General features: G+C 41.0%; 1 protein-coding gene across 1 annotated transcript in view; it reads right to left on the bottom strand.

The window, feature by feature from the left end:
- Window positions 1–11,046, bottom strand: part of lig3 (ligase III, DNA, ATP-dependent) — a 15,548-nt gene extending 4,502 nt beyond the window's left edge. The window contains exons 1-14 of the mRNA XM_040150117.1: window positions 10,901–11,046; window positions 9,548–10,119; window positions 8,487–8,615; window positions 6,960–7,178; window positions 6,682–6,833; window positions 6,322–6,488; window positions 5,084–5,161; window positions 4,798–4,966; window positions 2,482–2,637; window positions 1,769–1,900; window positions 1,555–1,634; window positions 785–872; window positions 602–679; window positions 145–268 (exon numbers count right to left, since the gene is read on the bottom strand). Coding sequence (XP_040006051.1) covers window positions 145–268; window positions 602–679; window positions 785–872; window positions 1,555–1,634; window positions 1,769–1,900; window positions 2,482–2,637; window positions 4,798–4,966; window positions 5,084–5,161; window positions 6,322–6,488; window positions 6,682–6,833; window positions 6,960–7,178; window positions 8,487–8,615; window positions 9,548–10,091 — 2,116 coding nt within the window. The 5' untranslated portion in view covers window positions 10,092–10,119; window positions 10,901–11,046. The remainder of the gene's footprint in view (window positions 1–144; window positions 269–601; window positions 680–784; window positions 873–1,554; window positions 1,635–1,768; window positions 1,901–2,481; window positions 2,638–4,797; window positions 4,967–5,083; window positions 5,162–6,321; window positions 6,489–6,681; window positions 6,834–6,959; window positions 7,179–8,486; window positions 8,616–9,547; window positions 10,120–10,900) is intronic.
- Between the last annotated feature and the right edge of the window lie 436 nt (window positions 11,047–11,482).

Here is an 11,482-nt window from a genome sequence, read left to right on the forward strand (position 1 = left end):
GCTAAGCATAGGGGGAAAGAATGACACTAAAACTGTCAGAGCAAGTATGATAAAGCGTCAAGGACTGGACAAGACTCCCAAGTCCGCAAGTCCACCGCGTAAGGAAATGAATATGCTGTAGGGGATGGTTAGGGCTTTACAGACCGTTTGAGCCTTTTCCATAGAAGGCCCCCAGCACCACCAGGTCAGCTGTGTCTGCCATCGCACCTTCGTTCAAATAGTCCTTCTTCACCTTCAGCCAGTGGCGCTTTCCTGGTTCATAGGTGCCCTGAGACACAGAGATACCCCCCAGTCATTGTATTCTTTTAGCTAAAAAGTATAACTTATGATCACATTTTTCACTGTTAGCACTTTAGCGCTGCAACCGCTGTGAAATACTCCATTTTTAGTTCGATTTTTCCTGTTTTAGAAAATACTTAAAAGTTTTGTTAAGTACGAGTATGTTAAACCAATATCACTCATATTCCAGTTTATTTTCAATACAAAGAATCAATAAGAGGTCCACTGTGAGTACAGAGAATCTTACATCAGACCCATATTATCATTAGTCTGATTCCATTTGGAGATTTTTTTTTTTTAAAACCATAAAAAAGCAACTCACCTTTATGTCTTTTAGCACCAGGCCTTCAAGTCCCTCTCTGATGACACGAGTTATCATATCAGCCAGATCTCTTGCCCTCTGACGCACACACACAAGAACATAGCATAGTGATGTTATCCTTGTTACCCTGAGCTGTCACTGCAGATGTATGGCAGAAAAGCCAAAATTCAGAGTTTTACTTACAGTGACATGCTTCATCTCTGAGAACAGGATCCTGTTGGGGACTTCCACCATATTGTCATGAAGGAACTTCCTGCGTTCACACAGAGGCCTGGAGAACACGATGACGGTGGATAGATGTAAGTCAGCTTGTTACAGCATATCTATAGTTAATACTGTGAATTTAACCTGTGACAAAATTAGATGCCAGAAATGTATATTTAAAAATAAAAACAAGACAGAAAAAATACTGTTCAGTTGTCAGGCTAGAAAAAGTGTAATATGTGAAAAGACTTTAGTTTCTGTCTTTATATACAAACTAATCAAACATACTGGTTTGGGGAAAATAACTGATATTGATTAAGTGAATGTGAAAAATGTAGGTAGATATATGTCTAAAAAAATATACCAGTTTTATTTATTAATCTAATCTTGTTCAATCTTGCCCAACAAGCACAGAAACTAAATAAAATCCCAAGTAAAATTACCGGACCCACAGGGAAAATTACCTCTTAATAAATTGAAGCTAAAGTAAAAATGGGACCCGGGCATAAAACCATAATCAAAACACTACATAAAAAAAAAAAAAAACAGATTGTCAAAAGACACGCACAGGAGCAGTAAACAAAAAGGAGAGATCAAATTCTGTAGTTGAGAAGTTTTTAGGTTTGGACGAGCATCTTACACACTGTTTTAAAAAGTACATGCTCGCACGATTCCCAGCAGGGGTTATCCTTTGTTCAATGGAGTGCAAAGATGCTTTCAAGACAACGGATGGAGTGAAAAGACATTACCTCTCCATGAGACTCACTCCATTGAAGTAGATACAGTCGAAAACGAAAAGGCACACATTGGCATCTTGAAAGGCTGCTTTCTGAAGGGAAGGGAAAGAAGAGGAGAGCGTGATGTGTGACAACACTGACTAATTATAAAAAACAAGCTGTGTGGCAAAACTCATTATGCAGAAAATAAAAAAATAAAAGTACAAATTGGCTTTGTTGTTGTCACCTTGTGTACACCCAAGGTCCCAAAGGGCAGGGGTTTACTGGTCTTTGTGTCAATTAGGAGGACTTCAGCGTCCAAAATTATACTGTGGCCGCCGGGAAATGCCTGAGGGATGTACTCTTTGAAATGCGCCACCTGAAACATCAACATGGGCAGACACAGGGCTTAGGTACTGGGTGGAAATAGGAAGCATTGGAAACAACTATTATAGCAAGACTAAAGAAACTGGTACCAGCCCAAGTTTTTAATAGGCACGGCAGAGACTTTTGTCATTGAAAAAGCCTGCAGGATTGTGTGAATAGAAAGAAAAAAATAATAATAAGCTGAGAAGCCTCCGGAAGCATCTTGATGAGTGGAGGCGCGTGGCTTGTACATATTCTCATGTATAAGAGCTCCACGGCTTTTCTTCCTGATGCCTTGGTGCTTGGTGTTCTTTACTGAAGTTCTCTGGGGTTCACGGTTGCGGTGAGGTATGCATTGTGTGCACAGCAGCAGCCTCTAGTGGTTTAAAAGGGCTAATGAATAAGACGTGGAGCTATTTATCCCTGCAAGTTTAAGGCTCTCAGCCTCACCCTGAGAAAGCAAATACGGGAAATCTGCTGCGGGAAATGTCTTGATTTCACACTAGAGTAATACCTTTAAGATACATTCTATTCTGATGCGCATTGATTATGTGGCTGTGTGTCTACATTCGTGGTGTGTGTGATAAGACTAACTTTGTGCGGTAACACTGGTTTGAGGCTGCGGCTGAAGTAGCTGAAGTTGTCTCCGTTCTTATGGACCTGCACACGTTCTCCATCGTACTTGATCTCAGAGTACATGCCGTTGGGGCATTTCTTCATGGCGTACTCTACGGATTTACATGCCTCTGCCTGAAATCACAAAGGAAAACGATCATTCACAAAGCTCTCGGCAAGTAACCAAATTCTTACACTTACCTTGAATTAAAAGTTTCCTCGGGTTGGACCGTTGGCGAAACTTTGCCAATCTTTCAGACTTTGACGTCAACGGAGATTCATCTTTCAGGTGCACGTAAAGGATAATTCTGATATATTTATTTTGAATGTTCTTGTACCACTTTTGGCTATCGTTCCTATAGCTGATAACAATGAGTTTTCCCGTGCAGTAAGGGATTAATACCAACATTTTTGACGTGCTCAATCTTTACCTCCAATCCGGCTGAACTGTTTCTTTGTTTACAACCTGTCTGATTGTGTGACTGCCTGGGGGTTTTTTTCCCCCTGTCTGACATCATAGTAGAGACGTTGTCATGTTCCCACATCCAAGAAATGACTTTGATGTGTACAGTGTCTTCATAACCGACAGAAATCGTGATCAAAACCACAACAACAAGGCCCTCTTATTGCACCTAGGTGCCGGTTTTACGTATAGGAAACAGCGACGAGAGCGCAAACGAGCCGGTCCTTCAATCAGCAGTCCTGCATCATGAACTCCCTTCCACGGCGGACACGTGTTTGTGTCATTCACAAAAACCTCATTTATACCTTTCAGTGTTGAGCCAGTATGTACTCTGGCAATACTGCACTGTCAGACTAATTGATATGACTAGGCTGGCAATGTGCTTGCATGTTCATCCGGTGCTCTGCATGCAGTGACTGCATTTCAGAGCACACCATCCAAATACATTGGATCCTTAATTTCATGTCCGTTCTCCTCTTGACTCAATTTCATTGCTCTCCCTTTCTAATGTGTCTACTGGATAGAACAGAAACGCGACCAGCAAATGTAGCATTTTATCTTCTGAAAACTGATGTTAAGAGGAGAGGGAAGTTAGGACTGGAAATGCTAAAGTTGTAAGCTGGGAACTAGACCGTGCTATTCATATTTTTAAACTAAAATGGGATAAAGCTTCAGTGAATTTTCAATTAGTTTTATGCTGTTTAATTAAAAGTCTGCTGTGTAATGGTGAAATTTAATGGTCTGTAGGTTTTTTGTAAAACATTTGAAATCATGCTGAATGAATGCTTGCATTGTAGAGGGGGACTGAGTGGAGGCATGTGTTTACAGTACAGTTATCTGTGAGGTCCAGCTGCTGCCCCGTTTGGTTGGAGCCATCAGCTGGAAACACTTTGATCATCATATCCTCTTCATCTGGTCGAGTTTTGAACTCTTGAGAGGGAAACTAGGGATCTCGTTCTCGATCTCTTGGCAGCGACTCAGCTTGATGTTTAGACAGACAGTAAGTCCCTCCTCTGTTATTCAAAGTACGTGTGGAGGTGTGCTCTCTCTGTTTAGACTAAATGTATGGTCATCTTAATCTTAGCTGAACAAAATTGTACTTTTGACTAAGTAGAATTACTATACTGATTGAAAGAAATTACTTTAATCTACATCTTTTTTTCTTGCATACAAAAGGTATAAAAATCCGCTTGAAGCCTTTGAGCAAGAAGGTCTAACAATGCCTTTGGTATTAAGACAGAGACATCCCATTAAATTACTTTTACATTGCAGATGGTCATATCTTATTTTTACCCTTTTCCCTTCTATAAACCCAGGATATTAAAGCAGCAATTATTGTCTTCTATCGGAAATCTATTTCTAATTTATTTTCACTGATAACCCACATACCTTGCCCTAAAGCAAAAATGGGTGATAACAGTACTGGCCCACTGCTGGTCCAATACTGATGCGTAATGAGTTATAATGAGGTCAATCGTCTTCAACTGATCCATTTTGTATGGGCAAATATTTTGTATGGGCACGTAAACAGAGTTCATCAAAACAAAACATTTCTTTGGTAGTGTTACAGCAGTGTTTTTCTATAAAACTCATTTTAAAGTGCATTTCTGACCTTGCCTAGCCATTGTTTTAACGTATATGAGAACTCTTCCCCTCACATTTTTGGAAATGTGTCTTCCTTAAACCCCTGTGGTTCGGACGAGTCAGCCTTGTGCCCAATCACACAGACGAAAGGGAAAAATGAGGGAGAACTGTTGAAAACAGGAGTGCCAGTGTATACTGTACATTTTTCATTTTTTTTTTCATTTTTCATTTGTAACGGTGATACTCACCAACATGGGCTGCACGGGGGTCATGAGAGAGGCCTCCACAGTGAGGAGTTTCCTGGGCCCTGAACCGTTGGACGCCTCCTGCTGATTCCTCAACACCCGTTCAATCACATCACCCAGATTACGCGAAGCCTTGAAGGCATCATAGGCGTTTGGATCCACAGCATCTAAGCTGCATGAAGGGACGATAATACAAGAGGTCGAGGTTGGTATGAAAATACACCCTTTCTTAAAAAGTGTTGAAAGAACATAATGTGTTTTAACTTCTGGGCAGAAAACAAAGACTTACACATGTTTTGCTCCGGCGTTCATCTTCAAGTCGTGCTTAATGAGTCGAATGATGCATTTCAAGTCATTACTGGTGCATCTATTATGAACAGATAATGCAGATTATAACTGGGGTAAAAACTGTGAAGGGCTGGAGTATTACAGCAATTTATGAAGCACAAAATCTAAACGTTTATGACCAGAAGGGGTTTTAAATTATTATACATAAGCAGTTAATATACAGAAACTAAGTAATTCAGGGAGAACCTACTTCATTTCATCCATTTTGAAGACCACTGTTTAAGACAGACAGTACTATAAAAATTCATGTTGCTTGCTTTGCCGTATCAGTGTCATATAACATCAGTACAGCACAAAGTAATGCTTCTGTCTGTTTACAGCTAGCAACATGAAATTTATGCCAAATAAACACAGTCTTACTATGTGACTGCTGCCACGGAGGGTAAAATGTCAAGATGTCTAGTGTGTGTGTGTGTGTGTGTGTGTGTGTGTGTGTGTGTGTTAGACATGCCTGAGGCAGACAATCTAAAAAGAAGGAAAACTGCAAAACCAACAAATACTAACTATAAAAAAAAAAAAAAAAACAGTACAAGCTGAAGAAGTGGAAAAAAAAATAATTGCATCATTTACAATTACTGTGAAATGAAATCACAAAATCTGTCTCCCTGGCCTTTGCATTGCAGTGAAGTTAACGGTTTAAAAAAAAAAAAAAAAAAAACTATTCGAACAAACACTGAATGGCCTGGAACTAAAACACACTCAGCTGGGAGTTAATTAGGCACACACAGCTAAAACTGTCTCGTAAAACACTCCTGGAATAAATCCTCCTCCACGAACGTTATAATGTCCAGATTTTATTGGGACTGTTTTAGAAAGATTGTTTTTATGATAATTTTGGGAGATGTAGTTTGTGGTGCTGCTGAACTGTTTTGCATTACAACGGAGAGTTGTTTCCTTTTATTCTGTCCACCAATGAGGGCCGGCTAAAAAACAGAAACACCTCTCCGCATAATGCAGAGGTCACTTAAGTCTCTACACTGAACCGTTGTGTTGTGTGTCAACAGTCGAGGTTGTTTCGGAATTCCTGCCACGTGAACCATTGTGTTGCTTTTGGATGCATTTAAGAAGAGCCTTGAACTGTTTCGACAGAGCGCATCTGCAATGCTTATTATTTGAATGAATTACCTTATCTGTAGCACTCAGCCTAATTAATACGGAAATCGTGACGTGCTGTATTACTTTTTGGCAATATCCTCCAGCTCGGACTGCTGCTCATCCTCCTTGGTCAGCTGGGCGAGGCGGGTCAGGGATGCGTCCACTTCCTGGAGGGTCAGTAGGCTCTTCGCAGCCGGAGGAAACGATTCACTGTCGTCGAAGAACATCCTCACCGTCTCAGATACATCGCCCTTAAAAACAGACAAAGACAGCGACTGTATTTTACAATGCCGTAGACTATAACTGGCCAAGAAAGAAATTCACTGAGAATTTTTTTTTCCAGTCTAAGGGTATGTGAATAATCCAATATATAAGTCACATGGTATACTTTTAAATATTCACAAAGCACAAGATTTCATGTGTGAGAGCATGCGCATCACAGACCTGCTCCAGATCGCGCACCATGGCATCCTGGTCGCATCTGAATATGCGGCTGAAGAGTTTTACGATCTGCTTGTCATTGAGGTTGTAGACACTTTTTACAACGCCTGGCAGGAGCAGTTTCACTGTCAGGAAGAGGTCTCCATGGAACTTATCTAGGATGGCAGAAAAGAACATTTAGGACCAATGTTTTGTCCTAGAAATCCTGTCCTTGGATTTCGTCAGATGCTGCTGAATAACTAATAAGAGCCAAAAAAACAAAAAAAAAAACAACCACCAACCTCCACCTGAGCCCTTCTTGAGATATTTCTCAATAATCTGTGTCTTGACATTGTAGCTGTTGTTTTCTGCCACCATGGCGCAAAGCTTGCGGAACTCTCTGAAGAGGCAGTCCTTGTGCTTAGGGTCACACAGCTGGCTGGACAGGGCGCTGCCCTGGCTGGCTTTGGCAGGGGAAGAGGATGACGGCCCTGAGCTGCTGGAGGCGCCGGCCTTCGCAGCTGGCAGGAGAGTGAGGTGGAACAGTACAAGGGATGAGACCAAAGCGAGTAGTTCAATTGGACACACGGTGGACCAAAAAGTAAAGGTGACATTTGCCTGATTTAAACAGCTTTAAAGATTGTTAGTAAGTTTCAGAATTTACCGATCACCTTAAAGGGGATACTTTGGTTTGTAAAGAATTTCAGCCTTTGTTTTAACCTTTGTATTTTGGTTTAATGCTAACAATTTCTCTAACACCCCCCCCCCCTCCTAAAACAGTTACATTGCAGTTTGGAATGGTTGTTCCCAAAATACACATGTCCATATTCATCCAACACAAGGGACGTCCCGTCCTAGTTGAGCCTCCCAGGCTGCATGCCAATTAAAGTTTTCCCAAAATTTACAAGTTTTCTTTTCATTATTTATACTCATGAACTTCAACACTTCATTACTAATGCCTTAAACTGTACCTGAAACCAAGTAATTAATTAAGTAATAAATACTATGATTTTCATCTGTTTATTGCTACAGTCCAAACTTGGTATTGGAGAGGAATCAACTAGGCCACATTGTCAAGATAGTGTGTAAAAATCACTGGTAAGCAGCAGCCTTTACAGTCAAAAGTTTTTAGCAGACAAGTCACCCGTAAAGCTAAATCTATCATAGAAATTCCAGACCATCCTCTCTTTGGGAAATTCGAACTCTGGCTGGAGATACAGGCTTCCAGAAATTAGGTGCAACGGGTTCAAGTTTTTATTTATCCCATGTGCCACAAGTGCTCTTACTTTCAATACACCAAGATCCGCCTCTTGGTAGCCCACAAGGCTGAGCACCTCATCTTATCCCTCTTCTTCCTGTAGCGGTTTTTTTGTTTTTTTATCATATTGTGTTTTGTATTGCGTGTCGAGTGCCAGCACTCTTAATGTCTTCAGCTGTCTTACTGTGTTTTTATTGGGTTTATGTGTTAGTTATTTATGTTTATGCATGATATAGATCTGGACTTGACTTGACTGAACTGAACTGAACTGAACTGCACCTACACATGTTTGGCTTTACATTTTGGATCTGTCTGTCTGCAGTTTCTCATCATCAAAAGGCCACTTCGTGAAGGCAACCGCTTTTGATATTCGGAAAGAAGTGGAACACATTTTTCTGACTATTTGTGATTCAAGATATTCCTATTCGTTGTCTCAGAATTGAATACTCATCCATTTATATATCATGTTATTTGGATCCATTACTTTCAACACTGAGCAGCTTTCGTATTGTTTCTTCTTTTGTGGACTGAACGAATAAGAAACCACTTGAACTTGGACGCCATATCTTACCAGTGAAGCCTGAAAACTTGCGAGGAGCGTTGACAGATGGGTCGGCAGGAGGAGCCTTCAGCTGGCCAGTGGTGTTCAACTTGGCCTGCACCTTCTTCTTTGGACTTGCACTGACTTTGGCCATCAGGTCTACAAGACGATACCAATGGCTTTACAACAAATAAGGAACTGCTTGACCTAGGACACCAGGCTTTAACAGGAACAAAGATGCAAACACCGAATGAGTCTTGAATGTCACATACGTGGATGCCGACTCACACGCACACAATACTTACACTCAAACACACTCTCGCACCAACATGTCAATGCATACACAAACTGTGCAACACGTACACACACATATACACATGCACGTATTTAACAGCCTAAACCCAGCACGGGGGCTGCAAAATATCTTCAGCTGGACACCCTCTATAGAGTAGAAAGAGCCAAACTGTTACACAGCCCAGGCACAACTGTACCACATGACAGAGTAGCATTAGACTGCTCAAGAGAACTTTTCTTATTAAAAGGAGCAGCATGGAGTTGAGTAAAATACTTTCATTCATATACTCTTAACCCCAACATGTCTAATCGCTGGATATCAAAATGTAAGAAAAATATATTAGAGAACTGTTTACAGATATGCAGTGCCTCTGGTTTCTTTTTATTATATATCACTTAATAACCTACCCATTACATCATTTTTCTTTAAAGGAGTGCATTAATCAACCAGTGCTCTCTAACTGCAACATTGCCAGTCAAGGTTCAGTGGAGAGATACGTTCGTCTCTACACTGTATCACAGCCGCTGGTCAGTTTCATTGACTGCTGCCTTTCCAAATGTGTTATAGTGTAATCGGTGACATTAACATGTAAAATCGTCCTTTTTATGTGCTCCCTTGAGAGGTACACAGGAGGTCCCAGTACGTGTTAGCAGTACTTAGAATCCACAATAAAAAGTTGTGTGGATACAAGACAAAAAGAAGAATTTTATTAGATGTTGTTAATTACTTAATATTATGAAGAGATGTGGCTTTTCAATAGTATAAAAAAGTAATTTGGGCTGTGTGTCTATTGTACCTGAAACATGTTTATTAATGAGCTCCTTGTCCTCATCCTGCAGCTCCTCCCAGCCCTCCAGATCTGTGATGTCCTCGATCTTCTTCGTGGTGGCTCTTGCCCTCTCCAGCTTCTCGAATATACACTTCACATGATACCACTCTTTCATCTCCCCTGCAGACTCACTGAAAGGGTTTGGCACAATCTTCCCTATACGCACTATGCCCTTCTGGATTTTGTCCTTGCATTTCTTACAACCTGCTGTGCCGCGTTTGGCGTATTCCACAAGGAACCGCTGTTCTGCCATATCTGGCTCGCTGGAGAAGCACTGATGCAGGGGAAGCCGGGGAGGATAGTTTTGGAGGAGGCTGTGTTTATGGGACACCGAGGAAAAATTACAGATTTCCCTAAGCACATAAACGGGCTTGGGCTGACGTACAAAGCATGGAGAGACAGGAAGGGATCTACACGCTTTCAGGAGTTGCTGACACCTGGCGGATGTTCGAAGAGCTTGTAGGCCTGCACAGACAGTGTTGGGAGCCAATAAAGTGAGAGGTCTCTGCATCCAATTGTGATGGTGGGCAAATTACAACCTTTAAGAAAAAAAAAAAGGAAACAATGGTAAAAGAGATAATACATTTTCGTTCTGTATAAAGGGTGCCTTTACATATCTAACATTAATAAATCCATTGAATCCGCTTGAATAAAGGTGTAAACTATGTCAGAAACGTAAAGAGAACCTCTTGACTCACCTCTAAATATGTTCTCTCTATAAACAATGAGGATTAGCCAACTAAATAAAAAATATGTTTTAAAAAAAGAACATAATTTAAAGAGTACATAGATAGCGCTGTATATAGTCACATAAAGAGTGCACGTCTTATGAGCTTTCTGATTTTGATTAAAAAAACGAAACAAAACAAAACAAAACAACTATGTCCCGAGGGCACAAGCCGGCTGTTGGAGGATCACGGGTGAATATGACAAAAGGAGACGGAGGTGTAATCTGCTACCTACAATAAAATGCAAATCCAACTATAAGTCACAATAATGCCGTTTCGACCATTCTGCCATAAAACTACGCTGGCTGCCTAACTGTACCGCATTACACGCACCACATTTTTTTTTTTACATCCCTAATTTGTGATGTTATTTGGTTGTGTCATTTTAAACCTCAACGTTAGGTGCACAAGATACGAGCAAGTTTGACGACACGACGGCAATCGTTCCGGCTAACTGGTCGATTAGCTTTAGCCGTTCCCCCTCTGTTCCCCATGCAGACGGCTAGCCTAGTTAGCTAAAGGACTGAAAAAGCAACCATCAAATATAATTCGGCACGCCACTAATATCTCTGAACATATTTAGCTACTGTACCTTGAAGAAGTTCAGTAAAGTATGATAGCACAGTTTAAATTTCTACCCCCCTTCTTCATCGTTGTTGGACAACTGCTCAAGAGTGTCAAGAGCAATTCAATTACAATATAAAGAAACAAATCACTTCCGTTTCGGGCATTCAAAAATAAAAGCTGTTCTACCGAGATTTTTGTATTGATTACATGTAGGTTGTATTTATTTAGGTGTGAAACCTTTATATACTAAGGGCGTAACGTTGCCCCACCTTGTAGACCACGCGAGGTGCCTTGAGTATATCCACAAGTGAGATTTTTGCTTTATTTCGAAGGATAACGTGCCTATTTCCGTCAAGTCTCTGGTGAAATCTGTTCAACTTGACGCAGCTAAACAAAGCTTAAAGCCAGGGGAGCTGCAGCATGGGATGCATGGGCTTCACGGTGCTCGCTTGGCTCATGAAGAAACGGTGGACCTTTAAACGTGAGACGGGATGCACCTACCGCCCTCTGCTGAACCGGAGCACCTAACCTATACACGGCCGACTAGCTAGTTTTAAAACTAACCTAAATGTAGCCCGTATAAATGAAGTTGGAGGCGTGCGCAGAG

The sequence above is a fragment of the Xiphias gladius genome, chromosome 17 (genome assembly GCF_016859285.1).
Source record: "Xiphias gladius isolate SHS-SW01 ecotype Sanya breed wild chromosome 17, ASM1685928v1, whole genome shotgun sequence".
In the NCBI taxonomy this organism is placed as follows: Eukaryota; Metazoa; Chordata; class Actinopteri; order Istiophoriformes; family Xiphiidae; genus Xiphias; species Xiphias gladius.